The 19,549-nt window shown below is 55.9% G+C and overlaps 1 protein-coding gene across 2 annotated transcripts in view; it reads left to right on the top strand.

Annotated features, from left to right (window-relative positions):
* The window catches only part of FLAD1 (flavin adenine dinucleotide synthetase 1), a 17,031-nt gene extending 1,164 nt beyond the window's left edge, over window positions 1-15,867 (top strand). Inside the window, exons 2-9 of one of the 2 annotated variants that reach the window (XM_082275156.1) lie at window positions 1,082-1,284; window positions 3,083-3,842; window positions 9,459-9,606; window positions 9,700-9,798; window positions 10,081-10,270; window positions 10,345-10,418; window positions 12,200-12,331; window positions 15,787-15,867. In XM_082275156.1, the coding sequence (XP_082131282.1) occupies window positions 1,105-1,284; window positions 3,083-3,842; window positions 9,459-9,606; window positions 9,700-9,798; window positions 10,081-10,270; window positions 10,345-10,418; window positions 12,200-12,331; window positions 15,787-15,820 (1,617 nt within the window). In that variant the 5' untranslated portion in view covers window positions 1,082-1,104 and the 3' untranslated portion in view covers window positions 15,821-15,867. Of the gene's footprint in view, window positions 1-1,000; window positions 1,285-3,082; window positions 3,843-9,458; window positions 9,607-9,699; window positions 9,799-10,080; window positions 10,271-10,344; window positions 10,419-12,199; window positions 12,332-15,786 lie in introns of those variants that run through there. The other variant, XM_082275155.1, reaches the window with a different exon arrangement.
* Window positions 15,868-19,549: the final 3,682 nt, after the last annotated feature.

Below are 19,549 nucleotides of genomic sequence, written 5' to 3'. Positions count from 1 at the left end.
TTCTTCTTCCTTCTTTTTTCTTCTTCTATTCTTTCTTTCTTTCTTCTTCTTCTTCTTTTTTTTTTCTTCTCTTTTTCTTCTTTCTCTCTTTTCTTCTCTTTTTTCTTCTTTCTTTTTTTTTTTTTCTTCTTTCTTTCTTTTTTTCTTTCTCCTCTCCCCCCCTCCTCCCTCCCCTCCCCTTCCCCCCCCCTCCCCCCTCCTCCTCCCCCCTCTCCCCCCCTCCCCCCCTCCTCCTCCCCCCTCCTCCCTCTTCCCCCCTCCCCTCCCCTTCTCCCCCCTCCTCCTCCCTTCTCCCTCCCCTCCCTTCTCTCTCCCCCCTCCTCCCTTCTCCCCCCCTCTCCTCCCTTCTCCCCCCTCCCTTCTCCCCCCCCTCCTCCTCCTCCCTTCTCCCCCCTCCCTTCTCCCCCCCCCCTCCCTCCTCCTCCTCCCTCCCCCCCTCCTCCTCCTCTCTCCCGCCCCCCCCTCCTCCCTTCTCCCCCCCTCCTCCTCCTCCCCTCTCCCCCTCTCCCCCCCTCCTCCCTTCTTCCCCCCTCCTCCCTTCTCTCCTCCTCCCTTCTCTCCTCCTCCCTTCCCCCCCCTCCTCCTCCCTTCTCCCCCCCCTTCTCCTTCTCCCGCCCCCCTCCACCTCCCTTCTTCCCCTCCTACTTTCTCCCCCCTCCTCCTCTTTCTCCTAACCCCCCTCTCTCTTCTTCCCTCCCCCTCTCCCCCTGCCTTCTTCCTCTTCTCCCCCTCTTACTTCACCTCCTCCCCTTTTCTCTCCCCTCCTCTTTTCACCCCCCCCATCTTATATCCCCTTCCTCCTTCTAACCCCGCCCCCTTTTTCCCCCTTTTCTGCTCCTCTTATTCCCCACCTAACCTCTCTTCTGTCCTCCTCCTCCCCATCTTTGTCTCTCCCTGAGCTCTCTGTCCTTCTTCTCTACCACCTCCTCTGATCTCTCCCCCCCCTTCTTATCTCTACCCCTCCTCCTCTTCTCTCTCTTTATCCCCCCCCCCTATAGGGTTGGCAGTGAAAGGGTTATGGATGTGTCCCCTCCCCCGGGACCTTTGCCCCCTCTCATCTCTCTCTCTCTCTCTCCTGCAGGGCTCATTGTGTGAGCGTCTCGCATGTCGGGCGGTGCGGGGCTGAGGCTCAGCAGAGGGTTATGCCGGTTAGGTAAACTGCGGGGTCACCTGGTCATGTCTGCCGCTAACAACTTCTGCCGAGCGCCGTCCTCGGGGGAGGGGCTGCCAGAGGATGGAACCGTCACTGCTGGGATCATCATTATTGGAGATGAGATACTGAAGGTGAGCGAAGGAACTTTCCTATCTGTGTCCTCTCCACCCCATCCACAACGTAGTCCTAGATCCCACAACCGGGCATTGGTCAGCACGCTGGTCCACAACGTAGTCCTAGGTCCGACAACCAGGCATTGGTCAGCATGCTGGTCCACAACGTAATCCTAGATCCCACAACCAGGCATTGGTCAGCACGCTGGTCCACAACGTAGTCCTAGGTCCGACAACCAGGCATTGGTCAGCATGCTGGTCCACAACGTAATCCTAGATCCCACAACCAGGCATTGGTCAGCACGCTGGTCCACAACGTAGTCCTAGATCCCACAGCCAGGCATTGGTCAGCACGCTGGTCCACAACGTAGTCCTAGATCCCACAGCCAGGCATTGGTCAGCACGCTGGTCCACAACGTAGTCCTAGATCCCACAACCGGGCATTGGTCAGCACACTGGTCCACAACGTAGTCCTAGATCCCACAGCCAGGCATTGGTCAGCACGCTGGTCCACAACGTAGTCCTAGATCCCACAACCGGGCATTGGTCAGCACACTGGTCCACAACGTAGTCCTAGATCCCACAGCCAGGCATTGGTCAGCACGCTGGTCCACAACGTAGTCCTAGATCCCACAGCCAGGCATTGGTCAGCACGCTGGTCCACAACGCAACGTAGTCCTAGATCCCACAACCGGGCATTGGTCAGCACACTGGTCCACAACGTAGTCCTAGATCCCACAACCAGACATTGGTCAGCGCACAGGACAGCCGCTACATCCAGAACGTTCCCTTTTCTCCAGGCTGATGTCTGCACTGCTTTACAGTTTGTATGGTCTCTAAAGAGGACCGGTCACATTCAATACCTAATGTGTAAAGAGACATTTCACCCTGATGCAGAAAGTGCACATCCCCCACCTCTAGTCTGTTTTCATGACATATGTTATTTTCTACACAGTGATGTAACCTCTGGGTCTCCTCGGGGGAGGAGCAGAGATAAAACTCCACCCACTCAGTGTAGCTCCGTCACATTAACCTATAGAGGAGTTTGTACAACTGTGCAAGACTGAAGCGAAGGCTGGAGGTCAGATTTAATGAAAGACATTTTTCCCTGCTCCTCAGGGGAGGGGCATAGATAAAACTCCACCCATTCAGTGTAGCTCTATCACATTAATCTATAGAGGAGTTTGTACAACTGTGCAAGACTGAAGCGAAGGCTGGAGGTCAGATTTAATGAAAGACATTTTTCCCTGCTCCTCAGGGGAGGGGCATAGATAAAACTCCACCCACTCAGTGTAGCTCAGTCACATTAACCTATAGAGAAGTTTGTACAACTGTGCAAGACTGAAGTGAAGGCTGGAGGTCAGATTTAATGAAAGACATTTTTCTACTCCTCAGGGGAGGGGCATAGATAAAACTCCACCCATTCAGTGTAGCTCTGTAACATTAACCTATAGAGCTGATTATACAACTGTGCAAGACTGAAGGAAAGGCTGGGGGTCAGATTTAATGAAAGACATTTTTCCTATTCCTCAGGGGAGGGGCATAGATAAAACTCCACCCATTCAGTGTAGCTCTGTCACATTAATTTATAGAGGAGATTGTACAACTGTGCAAGACTGAAGGAAAGGCTGGGGGTCAGATTTAATGAAAGACATTTTCCTACTCCTCAGGGGAGGGGCATAGATAAAACTCCATCCACACAGTGCAGCTCCATGACATTATCCCTTGTTGGGTGAGGTCCTATAGAGTAAGATTGAAGTTGCAGCATTGTGAACACACAGTTTCCTCCCTCTAAACCCTAATTTCTTCCTCTCAGGGCCACACTCAGGACACCAACTCCTTCTTTATGTGTAAGAAGCTGCGCTCCATCGGGGTCAAAGTCAGCAGGATCTCCGTCATCCCAGACGACGTGGATGCCATCGCGGGGGAAATCGCCTCCTTCTCCTCCCGCTACACCTACGTCCTGACCTCCGGAGGGATTGGCCCCACCCACGATGACGTGACCTTTGAGGCGGTGGCCCAGGCCTTTGGTGAGAACATCTTCCCACACCCAGAGCTGGTGTCTCTGGTCCAGACGTTCTTCGGGAAGTCGGACGCCCAATGCCCGGAGATGAAGCTGGCGCGGATCCCCGTCTCCTCCAAGCTGAACTACGGCACTGACAAACGCACCGGCGACTGCTTCAAGTACCCGCTGATCAGCGTCCGCAACGTCTACGTCTTCCCCGGCATCCCGTCTCTGATGGAGAGGGCGCTGGAGGGGCTGGACCACCTCTTCCGCAACGAGAAGATGCGCTTCTACTGCCGTGAGATCTTCGTCAACGCCGACGAGCTGTCCATCGCCGCTGTGCTGGAGGAAGCCAACGCTTGTTACCGGCGCTACGTCAGTCTGGGCTCCTACCCGGACTGGGCCAACAACTACTACCGCGTGCAGCTGACCCTGGACTCCGACTCCGAATCCAGGCTGGAGGAGGCCTGCAACTTCCTGACCCAGCGCCTCCCTCCGGGGGTCGTGGTGCCCTTCGTCAAGGACACCGTGTCACAGGCCGCCGCTGAGGTCTACCAACTGGCCCAGTCAGGTAACCAATCAGGGATTTCTCTAGGAGGGGCTTAAAGGGTTCTTCTGCTTTTTAAGGGGTCACACTGTAGAGTCCAGGTTTTCATACTGTCACTCACTGTAGACCCCCCCCCCCAATGTTTGTTTTTCTGGCAGGGATTGCTGCTGAGAGATTGGTAACAGAGACCCCTAACTGGCATTCTTCTTGTCTCTCACACACCAGCAGTAAATCAGTATTTTGGGCTGGGAGGGACTTTATGTGGCCGTTGTTACCAGAGTAGGGCAGCTTTATGGCTGCAGAGAACAGATGAGTTCAAAGTTCACCTTCCATCTCTTGGCTCCCATTCTTATGACTGTCGGGGGGTATGTGCATGTTACTGTTAGCTCCAGAGTGGGTGGTTGCTCCTCCCCCCTCCAAGTCTTATAGCTGCGCAAGACTGAACCAGAAAGAAAATACCGAGCCTTCTGCTACTGTGCTCCTGCATGAGCCGTGCTTTGAGTTTGGCTCTTACTCCAAAGAATCCTTCCTACTAAAGAGAAACCCTCCCTACCACTCCTACTGCAAAGAACTCTTCCTACCGCTCCTACTGCAAAGAACCCTCCCTACAGCTCCTACTGTAAAGAACCCTCCCTACAGCTCCTACTGTAAAGAACCCTCCCTACTGCTCCTACTGTAAAGAACCCACCCTACAGCTCCTACTGTAAAGAACCCTCCCTACCGCTCCTACTGTAAAGAACCCACCCTACCGCTCCTACTGTAAAGAACCCTCCCTATCGCTCCTACTGGAAAGAACCCTCCCTACCACTTCTACTGTAAAAAACCCTTCCTACTGCAAAGAACCCTCCCTACCACTCCTACTGTAAAGAACCCTCCCTACCACTCCTACGGTAAAGAACCCTTCCTACCACTCCTACTGTAAGAACCCTTCCTACCACTCCTACTGTAAGAACCCTCCCTACCACTCCTACTGTAAAGAACCGCTCCTACTGTTAAGAACTCTTCCTACCACTTATACTGTAAAGAACCCTTCCTACCGCTCCTACTGTAAAAAAAAACCCTTCCTACCGCTTCTACTGCAAAGAACTCTTCCTACTGCAAAAAACTCTTCCTACCACTCCTAATGTAAACAACCCTCCCTACAGCTCCTACTGTAAAGAACCCTTTCTACCACTCCTACTGCAAAAAAACCCTTCCTACCACTCCTACTGTAAAGAACCCCTCCTACCATTCCTGTAAAAATACCCATCCTACCGCTCCTACTGCAAAGAACCCTTCCTACCACTCCTACTGTAAAAAAAATCCTTCCTACTGTAAAAAATTCTTCCCACCGCTCCTACTGTAAAGAACCCTCCCTACCACTCCTACTATAAAGAATTCTTCCTACCGCTCCTACTAAAGAAGGTGTCCAAGGAATTCCCTTAAATTGGAGGGGTTTCCTCTCAGAACCATGCAGTGTGTAGGGATTCCAGGGCCCCTGTTTGGGGGTCTGTGGGTGTAGAATGACCCCCTCATTGACTCCTCAGGGTCCCCTCTGGGTAGAGAATGATCCCTCGTTGTCTTCTCAGACTCCCTGTTGGGGGAGAAGGTCTCCTCGTTGTCTCCTCAGGGTCCCCTCTGGATTGAGAATGACTCCTCGTTGTCTCCTCAGGGTCCCCTCTGAGGGAGAAGGTCTCCTCGTTGTCTCCCCAGGGTCCCCTCTGGATTGAGAATGACTCCTCGTTGTCTCCTCAGTGTCCCCTCTGGGGGAGAAGGTCTCCTCGTTGTCTCCCCAGGGTCCCCTCTGGATTGAGAATGACTCCTCGTTGTCTCCTCAGGGTCCCCTCTGGGGGAGAAGGTCTCCTCGTTGTCTCCTCATGGTCCCCTCTGGATTGAGAATGACTCCTCGTTGTCTCCTCATGGTCCCCTCTGAGGGAGAATGACTCCTCGTTGTCTCCCCAGGGTCCCCTCTGGATTGATAATGACTCCTCGTTGTCTCCTCAGGGTCCCCTCTGGGGGAGAAGGTCTCCTCGTTGTCTCCTCATGGTCCCCTCTGGATTGAGAATGACTCCTCGTTGTCTCCTCATGGTCCCCTCTGAGGGAGAATGACTCCTCGTTGTCTCCCCAGGGTCCCCTCTGGATTGATAATGACTCCTCGTTGTCTCCTCAGGGTCCCCTCTGGGGGAGAATGACTCCTCGTTGTCTCCTCAGGGTCCCCTCTGAGGGAGAAGGTCTCCTCGTTGTCTCCTCAGGGTCCCCTCTGAGGGAGAAGGTCTCCTCGTTGTCTCCCCAGGGTCCCCTCTGGATTGAGAATGACTCCTCGTTGTCTCCTCAGGGTCCCCTCTGGGGGAGAAGGTCTCCTCGTTGTCTCCTCATGGTCCCCTCTGGATTGAGAATGACTCCTCGTTGTCTCCTCATGGTCCCCTCTGAGGGAGAATGACTCCTCGTTGTCTCCCCAGGGTCCCCTCTGGATTGATAATGACTCCTCGTTGTCTCCTCAGGGTCCCCTCTGGGGGAGAATGACTCCTCGTTGTCTCCTCAGGGTCCCCTCTGGGGGAGAATAACTCCTCGTTGTCTCCTCATGGTCCCCTCTGAGGGAGAAGGTCTCCTCGTTGTCTCCTCAGGGTCCCCTCTGGGGGGAGAATGACTCCTTGTTGTCTCCTCAGGGTCCCCTCTGGGGGAGAATGACTCCTTGTTGTCTCCTCAGGGTCCCCTCTGGGGGAGAATGACTCCTCTTTGTCTCCTCAGGGTCCCCTCTGGGGGAGAATGACTCCTCGTTGTCTCCTCAGGGTCCCCTCTGGGGGAGAAGGTCTCCTCGTTGTCTCCTCAGGGTCCCCTCTGGGGGAGAAGGTCTCCTCGTTGTCTCCTCAGGGTCCCCTCTGGGGGAGAATGACTCCTTGTTGTCTCCTCAGGGTCCCCTCTGGGGGAGAATGACTCCTCGTTGTCTCCTCAGGGTCCCCTCTGGATTGAGAATGACTCCTCGTTGTCTCCTCAGGGTCCCCTCTGGGGGAGAATGACTCCTCGTTGTCTCCTCAGGGTCCCCTCTGGGGGAGAATGACTCCTCGTTGTCTCCTCAGGGTCCCCTCTGGGGGAGAATGACTCCTCGTTGTCTCCTCAGGGTCCCCTCTGAGGGAGAAGGTCTCCTTGTTGTCTCCTCAGGGTCCCCTCTGGGGGAAAATGACTCCTCGTTGTCTCCTCAGGGTCCCCTCTGGGTGTAGAATGACCCCTCGTTGTCTCCTCAGGGTCCCCTCTGGGGGAGAATGACTCCTCGTTGTCTCCTCAGGGTCCCCTCTGGGGGAGAATGACTCCTCGTTGTCTCCTCAGGGTCCCCTCTGGGGGAGAATGACTCCTCGTTGTCTCCTCAGGGTCCCCTCTGGGGGAGAATGACTCCTCATTGTCTCCTCAGGGTCCCCTCTTGGGAAGAAGGTCTCCTTGGCGTTGCAGACGGTGGAGGGGGTCTGTGGGTGTAGAATGACCCCTTGTTGTCTCCTCAGGGTCCCCTCTGGGGGAGAATGACTCCTCGTTGTCTCCTCAGGGTCCCCTCTGGGGGAGAATGACTCCTCGTTGTCTCCTCAGGGTCCCCTCTGGGGGAGAATGACTCCTCGTTGTCTCCTCAGGGTCCCCTCTGGGGGAGAATGACTCCTCGTTGTCTCCTCAGGGTCCCCTCTTGGGAAGAAGGTCTCCTTGGCGTTGCAGACGGTGGAGGGGGTCTGTGGGTGTAGAATGACCCCTTGTTGTCTCCTCAGGGTCCCCTCTGGGGGAGAATGACTCCTCGTTGTCTCCTCAGGGTCCCCTCTGGGGGAGAATGACTCCTCGTTGTCTCCTCAGGGTCCCCTCTAAGGGAGAAGGTCTCCTTGTTGTCTCCTCAGGGTCCCCTCTGGGGGAAAATGACTCCTCGTCTCCTCAGGGTCCCCTCTGGGTGTAGAATGACCCCTCGTTGTCTCCTCAGGGTCCCCTCTGGGGGAGAATGACTCCTCGTTGTCTCCTCAGGGTCCCCTCTGGGGGAGAATGACTCCTCGTTGTCTCCTCAGGGTCCCCTCTGGGGGAGAATGACTCCTCGTTGTCTCCTCAGGGTCCCCTCTGGGGGAGAATGACTCCTCATTGTCTCCTCAGGGTCCCCTCTTGGGAAGAAGGTCTCCTTGGCGTTGCAGACGGTGGAGGGGGTCTGTGGGTGTAGAATGACCCCTTGTTGTCTCCTCAGGGTCCCCTCTGGGGGAGAATGACTCCTCGTTGTCTCCTCAGGGTCCCCTCTGGGGGAGAATGACTCCTCGTTGTCTCCTCAGGGTCCCCTCTGGGGGAGAATGACTCCTCGTTGTCTCCTCAGGGTCCCCTCTGGGGGAGAATGACTCCTCGTTGTCTCCTCAGGGTCCCCTCTGGGGGAGAATGACTCCTCGTTGTCTCCTCAGGGTCCCCTCTGGGGGAGAATGACTCCTCGTTGTCTCCTCAGGGTCCCCTCTTGGGAAGAAGGTCTCCTTGGCGTTGCAGACGGTGGAGGGGGTCTGTGGGTGTAGAATGACCCCTTGTTGTCTCCTCAGGGTCCCCTCTGGGGGAGAATTACTCCTCGTTGTCTCCTCAGGGTCCCCTCTGGGGGAGAATGACTCCTCGTTGTCTCCTCAGGGTCCCCTCTGGGGGAGAATGACTCCTCGTTGTCTCCTCAGGGTCCCCTCTGGGGGAGAATGACTCCTCGTTGTCTCCTCAGGGTCCCCTCTTGGGAAGAAGGTCTCCTTGGCGTTGCAGACGGTGGAGGGGGTCTGTGGGTGTAGAATGACCCCTTGTTGTCTCCTCAGGGTCCCCTCTGGGGGAGAATGACTCCTCGTTGTCTCCTCAGGGTCCCCTCTGGGGGAGAATGACTCCTCGTTGTCTCCTCAGGGTCCCCTCTGAGTGGAGAATGACTCCTCGTTGTCTCCTCAGGGTCCCCTCTGGGGGAGAATGACTCCTCGTTGTCTCCTCAGGGTCCCCTCTGGGGGAGAATGACTCCTCGTTGTCTCCTCAGGGTCCCCTCTGAGTGGAGAATGACTCCTCGTTGTCTCCTCAGGGTCCCCTCTGGTGGAGAATGACTCCTCGTTGTCTCCTCAGGGTCCCCTCTGAGTGTAGAATGACTCCTCGTTGTCTCCTCAGGGTCCCCTCTGGGGGAGAATGACTCCTCGTTGTCTCCTCAGGGTCCCCTCTGGGGGAGAATGACTCCTCATTGTCTCCTCAGGGTCCCCTCTTGGGAAGAAGGTCTCCTTGGCGTTGCAGACGGTGGAGGGGGTCTGTGGGTGTAGAATGACCCCTTGTTGTCTCCTCAGGGTCCCCTCTGGGGGAGAATGACTCCTCGTTGTCTCCTCAGGGTCCCCTCTGGGGGAGAATGACTCCTCGTTGTCTCCTCAGGGTCCCCTCTGGGGGAGAATGACTCCTCGTTGTCTCCTCAGGGTCCCCTCTGAGTGGAGAATGACTCCTCGTTGTCTCCTCAGGGTCCCCTCTGAGTGTAGAATGACTCCTCGTTGTCTCCTCAGGGTCCCCTCTGGGGGAGAATGACTCCTCGTTGTCTCCTCAGGGTCCCCTCTGAGTGGAGAATGACTCCTCGTTGTCTCCTCAGGGTCCCCTCTGAGTGTAGAATGACTCCTCGTTGTCTCCTCAGGGTCCCCTCTGGGGGAGAATGACTCCTCGTTGTCTCCTCAGGGTCCCCTCTGGGGGAGAAGGTCTCCTTGGCGTTGCAGACGGTGGAGGAGGCTCTGGATCGGTACAGTCTGGAGAAGATCTCTGTGGCGTTTAATGGCGGTAAGGACTGCACTGCGCTCCTGCACTTGTATCACGCCGCTGTACAGAGGTAAGTGCCCCTCCCACAGATCGGGGCATTGATGGGTGTGGGGAAGTTTGGCCATCTTTACCCAGAATGCTCCTTGTTTTGTTGTCTTTGAAGGCGATACCCAGAGAGGAAGGAGAAGCTGCAGGCTCTGTACATCCGCATCGTCTCCTCCTTCCCAGAGATGGAGCAGTTCATGCAGGACACCACCAAACGGTGAGTCTGGGGAGGGTAGAAGAATGAAGAATCCCACCAGATCCGGGGGGGGCGCAAGAATGGAGGATCCCACCAGATAGGTGGAGTGGGGTACTATTGGAGGATCCCATCAGATTGGGGGTGGAGGGTGGGCAAGAATGGAGGATCCGCCTACATCCGAGGATTGAGGGAGGAGAGGCATGATTGGAGGATCCCACCAAATTAGGGGGTCCAGTGCAGAGGGGAATATAATGGATGAAATCAACAATTCTGGGGGCATAACCTTTATTACCCCCCATACAGGTACACTCTTCATATCTACACCATCCAGGGGGATATCAAACAAGCTCTGATGGACCTGAAGGTGGAGCAGCCTCAGTTGGAGGCCATCCTGATGGGTACCCGCCGCACAGACCCGTACTCCCGCACCCTCACCCCCATGTGCCTGACCGATCCCGACTGGCCCAAATACATGAGAGTCAACCCCCTGCTGGTGAGTGTGAGATCATAGATCATGTGACCCCTTCACTGGGGGAGGCGCCATACTCACCGCCATCTTTTTTCCAGGACTGGTCCTACCGCGACATCTGGGAGTTCCTGCGCACACTCTACATTCCGTACTGCATCCTGTATGACAAAGGGTGAGGGGCGTCCATCCAACTGTCTGCCTGTCCCATCTGTCCTCCCTGTCTGTCCCATCTGTCCTCCCTGCCTGTCCCGTCTGTCCTCCCTGCCTGTCCCATCTGTCCTCCCTGCCTGTCCCCTCTGTCCTCCCTGCCTGTCCCATCTGTCCTCCCTGCCTGTCCCCTCTGTCCTCCCTGCCTGTCCATCTGTCCTCCCTGCCTGTCCCCTCTTTCCTCCCTGCCTGTCCCCTCTGTCCTCCCTGCCTGACCATCTGTCCTCCCTGTCTGTCCCATCTGTCCTCCCTGCCTGTCCCATCTGTCCTCCCTGTCTGTCCCATCTGTCCTCCCTGCCTGTCCCGTCTGTCCTCCCTGCCTGTCCCATCTGTCCTCCCTGCCTGTCCCCTCTGTCCTCCCTGCCTGTCCCATCTGTCCTCCCTGCCTGTCCCCTCTGTCCTCCCTGCCTGTCCATCTGTCCTCCCTGCCTGTCCCCTCTTTCCTCCCTGCCTGTCCCCTCTGTCCTCCCTGCCTGACCATCTGTCCTCCCTGCCTGTCCCTTCTGTCCTCCCTGCCTGTCCCCTCTGTCCTCCCTGCCTGTCCCCTCTGTCCTCCCTGCCTGTCCCCTCTGTCCTCCCTGCCTGTCCCCTCTGTCCTCCCTGCCTGTCCCCTCTGTCTTCCCTGCCTGTCCCATCTGTCCTCCCTGCCTGTCCCATCTGTCCTCCCTGCCTGTCCCTTCTGTCCTCCCTGCCTGTCCATCTGTCCTCCCTGCCTGTCCCCTCTGTCCTCCCTGCCTGTCCCCTCTGTCCTCCCTGCCTGTCCCCTCTGTCCTCCCTGCCTGTCCCCTCTGTCCTCCCTGCCTGTCCCATCTGTCCTCCCTGCCTGTCCCCTCTGTCCTTCCTGCCTGTCCCATCTGTCCTCCCTGCCTGTCCCGTCTGTCCTCCCTGCCTGTCCCATCTGTCCTCCCTGCCTGTCCATCTGTCCTCCCTGCCTGTCCCATCTGTCCTCCCTGCCTGTCCCATCTGTCCTCCCTGCCTGACCGTCTGTCCTCCCTGCCTGTCCGTCTGTCCTCCCTGCCTGTCCCGTCTGTCCTCCCTGCCTGTCCCGTCTGTCCTCCCTGCCTGTCCCGTCTGTCCTCCCTGCCTGTCCCGTCTGTCCTTCCTGCCTGTCCCGTCTGTCCTCCCCGCCTGTCCATCTATCCTCCCTGCCTGTCCCGTCTGTCCTCCCTGCCTGTCCCGTCTGTCCTCCCCGCCTGTCCCGTCTGTCCTCCCTGCCTGTCCCGTCTGTCCTCCCCGCCTGTCCCCTCTGTCCTCCCCGCCTGTCCCCTCTGTCCTCCCCGCCTGTCCCGTCTGTCCTCCCCGCCTGTCCCGTCTGTCCTCCCCGCCTGTCCCGTCTGTCCTCCCCGCCTGTCCCGTCTGTCCTCCCCGCCTGTCCCGTCTGTCCTCCCCGCCTGTCCTCCCCGCCTGTCCCGTCTGTCCTCCCCGCCTGTCCCCTCTGTCCTCTCTGCCTGTCCCGTCTGTCCTCCCTGCCTGTCCCCTCTGTCCTCCCTGCCTGTCCCTTCTGTCCTCCCTGCCTGTCCCCTCTGTCCTCCCTGCCTGTCCCCTCTGTCCTCCCTGCCTGTCCCCTCTGTCCTCCCTGCCTGTCCCATCTGTCCTCCCCGCCTGTCCCCTCTTTCCTCCCTGCCTGTGCCGTCTGTCCTCCCTGCCTGTCCCGTCTGTCCTCCCTGCCTGTCCCATCTGTCCTCCCTGCCTGTCCGTCCGTCTGTCTGGGGCTGTGATTGGTCACAATCTGTGTCTCTGTGGTAGGTACACGTCTCTGGGCAGCATGGAGAACACCATCAAGAACCCGGCGCTGCGATACACGACGCCGGCGGGGGTGGAGAGTTATCACCCGGCGTACATGCTGGAGAACGAGGAAGAGGAACGCATGTCCAGGAAGTAAAGTATCCCACGTGTGTGTCCCCGCCCCCCCATGTTCTCCCCCCCTGGTGCCGTCCATCCTCTCTGCGGGAGTCCTGAAACCACGGGGACTATGAGTGTGACAATGGGGGTCATTCGCTGGGACGCCATATACAGACTGCGCGGTGACTTGTCGGAGGCGTTGTATCGGTTAGCAGCATAAAGCTGCCTCGGTGGGCGATAAATTGCGTCCGTCCCATGCGGTGAACCCCGCAGGAGTACTGATATCTGGGTGAAAGAACTGTGAATAATGGTGGCGGGAGAACTGCGGCATCAAGTAGAAAGGAAGAAGGCGGAGCCAGGAGAGAGCAGCAGACATTGACCCCCGATTATAAATGTGTAGACGTGTCCGGTATGGCCGCCACCAGTGCCTCTCATTCACTACCTCTTACTACCCATGTCATTAGATGGCTCCGCCCACGGTCAGGTACATCCGTGGTTTCCACCGCTAGGGATGCGTTTTAGCGACTTTCTTTTCGCAAAGTCCATCCTGTCTTCAGGCTGGGTCCCTGAAATGCGTTACTAGGGGGCGGAAACCACTGATGTACGTTGTGGTGGGTGGAGCCAGCCAACCTTCATCAGGTTCTGTATAAATACATTGTTGCGGTTGTATCGTTTATATAATAACTTTTCTCCTCACCACCAGTCCGTCCCTAAAATGTTGGTGACTACTTGATGCTGCAATAAAGGTTCAACCCCAGTGATTATTATTATTTCATTGTCACATGACACCATTACATCATCTCAATTTAACCCATCCCCCCCTGTCTGTGATAAGACAAAGAGACCTGTGATGACATCAGAATCAAGACAATGAACACAGAAGGTCCGCCCAGACCCTCCCCACTCTGATGACATCAGCATTGATCAGACTTTATTGTTCCAGACAATGAACAAGGTCCGCCCAGACCCTCCTCACTGTGATGACATCGGCATTGATCAGACTTTATTGTTCCAGACAATGAACACAGAAGGTCCGCCCCGACCCTCCCCACTCTGATGACATCAGCACTGATCAGACTTTATTGTTCCAGACAATGAACACAGAAGTTCTGCCCAGACCCTCCCCACTCTGATGACATCAGCACTGATCAGACTTTATTGTTCCAGACAATGAACACAGAAGGTCCACCCAGACCCTCCCCACTCTGATGACATCAGCACTGATCAGACTTTATTGTTCCAGACAATGAACACAGAGGTTACACCCAGACCCTCCCCACTCTGATGACATCAGCACTGATCAGACTTTATTGTTCCAGACAATGAACACAGAAGGTCCGCCCAGACCCTCCCCACTCTGATGACATCAGCACTGATCAGACTTTATTGTTCCAGACAATGAACACAGAAGGTCCACCCAGACCCTCCCCACTCTGATGACATCAGCACTGATCAGACTTTATTGTTCCAGTCAGTGAACACAGAAGGTCCGCCCAGACCCTCCTCACTCTGATGACATCAGCACTGATCAGACTTTATTGTTCCAGACAATGAACACAGAAGGTTGCGCCCAGACCCTCCTCACTCTGATGACATCAGCACTGATCAGACTTTATTGTTCCAGACAATGAACACAGAGGTTACATCCAGACCCTCCCCACTCTGATGACATCAGCACTGATCAGACTTTATTGTTCCAGACAATGAACACAGAAGGTCCACCCAGACCCTCCTCACTCTGATGACATCAGCACTGATCAGACTTTATTGTTCCAGACAATGAACACAGAGGTTACACCCAGACCCTCCCCACTCTGATGACATCAGCACTCATCAGACTTTATTGTTCCAGACAATGAACACAGAAGGTCCGCCCAGACCCTCCCCACTCTGATGACATCAGCACCGATCAGACTTTATTGTTCCAGACAATGAACACAGAGGTTACACCCAGACCCTCCCCACTCTGATGACATCAGCACTGATCAGACTTTATTGTTCCAGACAATGAACACAGAAGGTCCGCCCAGACTCTCCTCACTGACACTCTTCACCCAATGACAGCTCAGATACCTCCTACCTCTATGACTAAGCCCTCTTTGGGTGTCTGTATTTGTTGCCTAGAGCAATAAAGTTTTATTAACGCTGATGTCATTGTGACACGTGGGGAGCACGCTCCGTCTAGCCGTCACCTTTGGACGTAGACATGGGCAGAATGTACTAAAGAGCCGCATTTTTTTCCTGGCGTTCTTAAGGGTAAAGCGTTCTCTCAGCGACTTTCCTCCTCTTTCGGCCATGTCCTGCAGGGCCATAGTCTGGCCCATTCCATAAATTCTCTGCAGGGCTGGCGTGTTCCCTGTGTGCATCTGGTCTGCTCAGTGACACACGGCTGCCCCAATGTCCTCGCCCCCCGGACGCGTCGGCTCCCCTTTACTAACCTGTTATTTGCTGTGAATGTTTTCTGAGAATAACAATCGTTATAACGTGGTTTGTGTCTGCTGAGGGTGGTTCCATGGTGTCCCCTTTTATATTATTTGTAGTTGGGAGGAGGGGGTATAAATGGGGAGTTTATTGGGGTATGGTGGAGCAGGAAGGTTTTGGGTGTTGTTGTATAGAAGTAGCTTCAGGGGGGGATCAGGTGAGTGGGGTTGGGGGCAATGTGGGGGAGGAGGTGAAAAGTCGGCAGAGGTAAGAAGTGGAAGTTGGGGGGGGGGGGAAGGTCGGAGATCCAGATAAAGAGCCACATCTTCCATATTTTGCCCCCCTGACCCCCAGTTTGCCCCCTGCCACCATGTTTTTGTTGCGTGTCTTCCTGACTCCTGATTGGCTAGCTTGGGGGAGAGGAGGTCAGGTGATTTGGGTTAGGGGCAATGTGGTAGTGAAAAGTAGACGTCGGGGAGATATCAGAGGTCCAGATAAAGAGCCACATCTTCCTTTATTATTGACCCCCGGTTTCCTTCCACCGCCATGTTTTTGTTGCGTGTCTTCCTGACTCCAGTATTGGATGGGGGGGGGGGGGGGGGTTAGTAGGTCAGGTAAGTGGGGCTGAGGGCAATGTGAGGGTGGAGGTAATAGTGGGGAGAGGTAAGGAGTAGCAGGTCAAGGATGGGGGGGAGAGTCCAGATAAAGAGCCACATCTTCCTTCATTGCCCTCCTGACCCCCATTTTGCCCCCCTGACCCCCAGTTTGCCTCCCCTGCCACTATTTTTTCGTTGCGTGTCTTCCTGACTCCTGATTGGCTAGCTAGGGGGAGGAAGGGGGGTTGGGGACAATGATGGGGTGGAGGTGAAATGTTGGGGAGAGTTAAGAAGTGAAGGTCTGAGGGAGGTCCAGATAAAGAGCCACATCTTCCTTCATTGCCCTTCTGACCCCCATTTTACCCCCCTGACCCCCAGTTTGCCCCCCCCCCCCCGCCACCATGTTTTTGTTGCGTGTCTTCCTGACCCCTGATTGGTTGTCTTGGCACTCAATGCCCTCTCTTCTCTCCTCAGTCTCCAGGTCTCGTTGGGCTGTGGTTTGGAGTAGATGCCACCTCGATCTTTTGTGCCACATTTGATGCCAGTGAAGGGGGGGAGGGGGGCTGATGGGTAATAGACACAAAAGACTTGATTTGCTGTGTTTTGTATTTGGAGTCGGCTTTACATAAGTTCACCTTCATGAGAGAGCTGTTCCTGGGTCCCCCCCCCTCCCCCTCCGCCAGGGGCCCGGCTGGTGTCAGCGTTCGCGGCTGTGCTGTGTCAGCGACTGTCTCAGCTGAACATCAGCCGACCCGCGAAACTCGGTCATGGGGCCCCACCATGGCTGTTCCACCTGTGCCTGCAAAGGGTTAATCATCGTGGGGGGGGGGGGGGGGGAGTTGGGTGTTTATCCCTCTTGTTCCCGCAATGACAAAAGCGCAGATTGCAGAACATTCCGGCTCTGCCGCGGCACAAAAAGCCGGGCGCCCCCCCGGGCCCCGTGCTCTAATCCAGGAGCTGATAAATTGACCCCAACGGACGCCGGCTTCCACAACATGATCCCCCTTGGCAGACGCAACGCCCAGCTCCCTCCGCTGTGCCAAGCCGAACCCCGCCGGCCCTTCGCCCCGTTCTCCATGGGACAAGCCCTGAGGAATATGTCTCTGCCTTTCCCGAGGTACAAGATGGGGATGAACACGGGATACTCCTTCCTCCACAGCATGAAGGAGTGCCTCTACTTCCTGCTCTGCTGCTGGTGCATCAAGGAGCTGCTGGACTAGAGGCCCCCAGTGCCACCTATCCGGGGGCCACCTATCCAGGGGCCACCTGTGGTCTGCAGTGTGTGTGAAGATGTGCCGACTCCAGAATTGTGACCATGCCACACAAACCTGGAACCCGCAGGGGGCGCCCCAAGTGACCACGTTCTGTGCCGCGGAGTCCTTCCTCAGGATACATCTGAAATGCCGTGTTTATGTTGTGAGCTTAGACAGCTGCACTCCGCGGAGAGCGCCCCCTGGAGGACGCACTGCAGTGATGCCTTACTGGAAATGGCGCCCCCTGGTGATTGCACTTTAGCGATGCTTTCCAGCAAATGGCGCCCCCTGGTGACTGTACTAAAGTAATACCTTTCTGCAAATAGCGCCACCTGGTGACTGTACTGAAGTAATACCTTTCTGCAAATAGCGCCACCTGGTGACTGTACTGAAGTAATACCTTTCTGAAAATGGCGCCCCCTGGTGATTGTATTGAAGTAATACCTTTCTGAAAATGGCGCCCCCTGGTGATTGTATTGAAGTAATACCTTTCTGAAAATGGCGCCCCCTGGTGATTGTATTGAAGTGATACCTAGCTCCCCAGAGACAGCAGTGACCCCGCTGATGTGACTGTAGATTTGCAGTGGGCGGTTCCATCGGTCAGTGAAGACGTTGATGTGATGAGGAGAGATGAGACACGAAGTGACCTTCCTGTATGGCAATAAAATCCTCTTATTCTACAGAGCGTGTCCGGTGTCTTCTGTGTGCAGGGGGACAGGAAGGGTCTTCTATGTGAGCGGGTGGGGGGGACAGGAAGGGTCTTCTATGTGAGCGGGTGGGGGGGACAGAAAGGGGTCTTCTGTTTGCGGTGGGACAGGAAGGGGTCTTCTGTGTGCGGGGGGACAGGAAGGGGTCTTCTGTGTGTGGGGGGGACAGGAAGGGGTCTTCTGTGTGTGGGGGGGACAGTAAGGGGTCTTCTGTGTGCGGTGGGACAGGAAGGGGTCTTCTGTGTGCGGTGGGACAGGAAGGGGTCTTCTGTGTGCGGGGGGACAGGAAGGGGTCTTCTGTGTGCGGGGGGACAGTAAGGGGTCTTCTGTGTGCGGGGGGGACAGAAAGGGGTCTTCTGTGTGCGGGGGGGACAGGAACGGGTCTTCTGTGTGCGGGGGGGACAGGAAGGGACCTTCTGCATGCGGGGACAGGAAGGGGTCTTGTTTGCGGGGGGGGGACAGGAAGGGGTGTTGTGTGTATGGGGGGGTAGGAAGGGATCTTCTGTGTGAGGGGGGGGGCAGGAAGGGATCTTCTGTGTGGAGGGGAAGAGATCTTGTGTGTACGGGGGGACAGGAAGGGGTGTTGTGTAGATGGGGGTGGTTGGAAGGGATCTTCTGTGTGCGGGGGGGGGGGGTGGTAGGAAGGGATCTTCTGTGTGGGGGGGAGGAGGGATCTTGTGTGTACGGGGGACAGGAAGGGGTCTTGTATGTACGGGGGGCAGGAAGGGGTTCTGGTGTAAAACATTTGTTGGGTGAATGTCACAAACATTCACCTGAACCTCACCAATTCAGGATGTATTTTGTACAATGACTAGCTCCATCTAGTGGCCATAGTGGGGCATTTGCCTGATTGGAGAATCTATGTATTATGTATTATGGCCACTAGATGGAGCTGATGAGTAAAAGGAATTGACGTACCAATCCAAATGGTGCCAGGATTGTGAGAGCCAGGCGTGTGCTGGGGACGGAGGTGTTAGGAGAGAGCTGAATCCAGAACAGGAAGGATTGGACTCTACATCTCATTAAATCAGAATTACATTTTATTGAGTTACAAAGAAAGGGAAGGGGTCCCTGGTTGGGGGGGGGGGAGGGTCCTGAGGGGTCCCTGAAGAAGTCTAAGAAGTAGTAATGACACAATGATCACGGGAGTCTGATAAATCTTTATGTCACATGACAGGAAGACAGGAATCCCATTGGACGATTCCCTCTCACTTCCTGTTCTGGTGACACCAGGGAAAACATAGAGGACGAGTCTCCTGAATGAGGACAAATTCCCGGGTCCGGACCCCCGCTGTGCCCATTATGAGGGGTTCCCTCCATCCCTGTGCCCATTATGAGGGGTTCCCTCCATCCCTGTGCCCATTATGAGGGGTTCCCTCCATCCCTGTGCCCATTATGAGGAGTTCCCTCCATCCCTGTGCCCATTATGAAGGGTCCACCATCCCTGTACCCATTATGAGGGGTTCCCTCCATCCCTGTGCCCATTATGAGGGGTTCCCTCCATCCCTGTGCCCATTATGAGGGGTTCCCACCATCCCTGTGCCCATTATGAGGGGTTCCCTCCATCCCTGTGCCCATTATGAGGAGTTCCCACCATCCCTGTGCCCATTATGAGGGGCTCCCGCCATCCCTGTACCCATTATGAGGGGTTCCCTCCACCCCTGTGCCCATTATGAGGGGTTCCCACCATCCCTGTGCCCATTATGAGGGGTTCCCTCCATCCCTGTGCCCATTATGAGGGGTTCCCTCCATCCCTGTGCCCATTATGAGGGGTTCCCACCATCCCTGTGCCCATTATGAGGGGTTCCCTCCATCCCTGTGCCCATTATGAGGGGTTCCCTCCACCCCTGTGCCCATTATGAGGGGTTCCCAACATCCCTGTGCCCATTATGAGGGGTTCCCTCCATCCCTGTGCCCATTATGAGGAGTTCCCACCATCCATGTACCCATTATGAGGGGTTCCCTCCATCCCTGTGCCCATTATGAGGGGTTCCCTCCATCGCTGTGTCCATTATGAGGAGTTCCCACCATCCCTGTGCCCATTATGAGGGGTTCCCACCATCCCTGTGCTCATTATGAGGGGTTCCCACCATCCCTGTGCCCATTATGAGGGGTTCCCACCATCCCTGTGCCCATTATGAGGGGTTCCCTCCATCCCTGTGCCCATTATGAGGGGTTCCCTCCATCCCTGTGCCCATTATGAGGGGTTCCCACCATCCCTGTGCCCATTATGAGGGGTTCCCTCCATCCCTGTGCCCATTATGAGGGGTTCCCTCC

Source organism: Pelophylax lessonae (assembly GCF_965119305.1).
Source record: "Pelophylax lessonae genome assembly, chromosome: 13".
NCBI classification, from domain to species: domain Eukaryota; kingdom Metazoa; phylum Chordata; class Amphibia; order Anura; family Ranidae; genus Pelophylax; species Pelophylax lessonae.
Note: the sequence above shows the minus strand (reverse complement) of the source record. Positions and strands in the feature narration are given on the sequence as shown.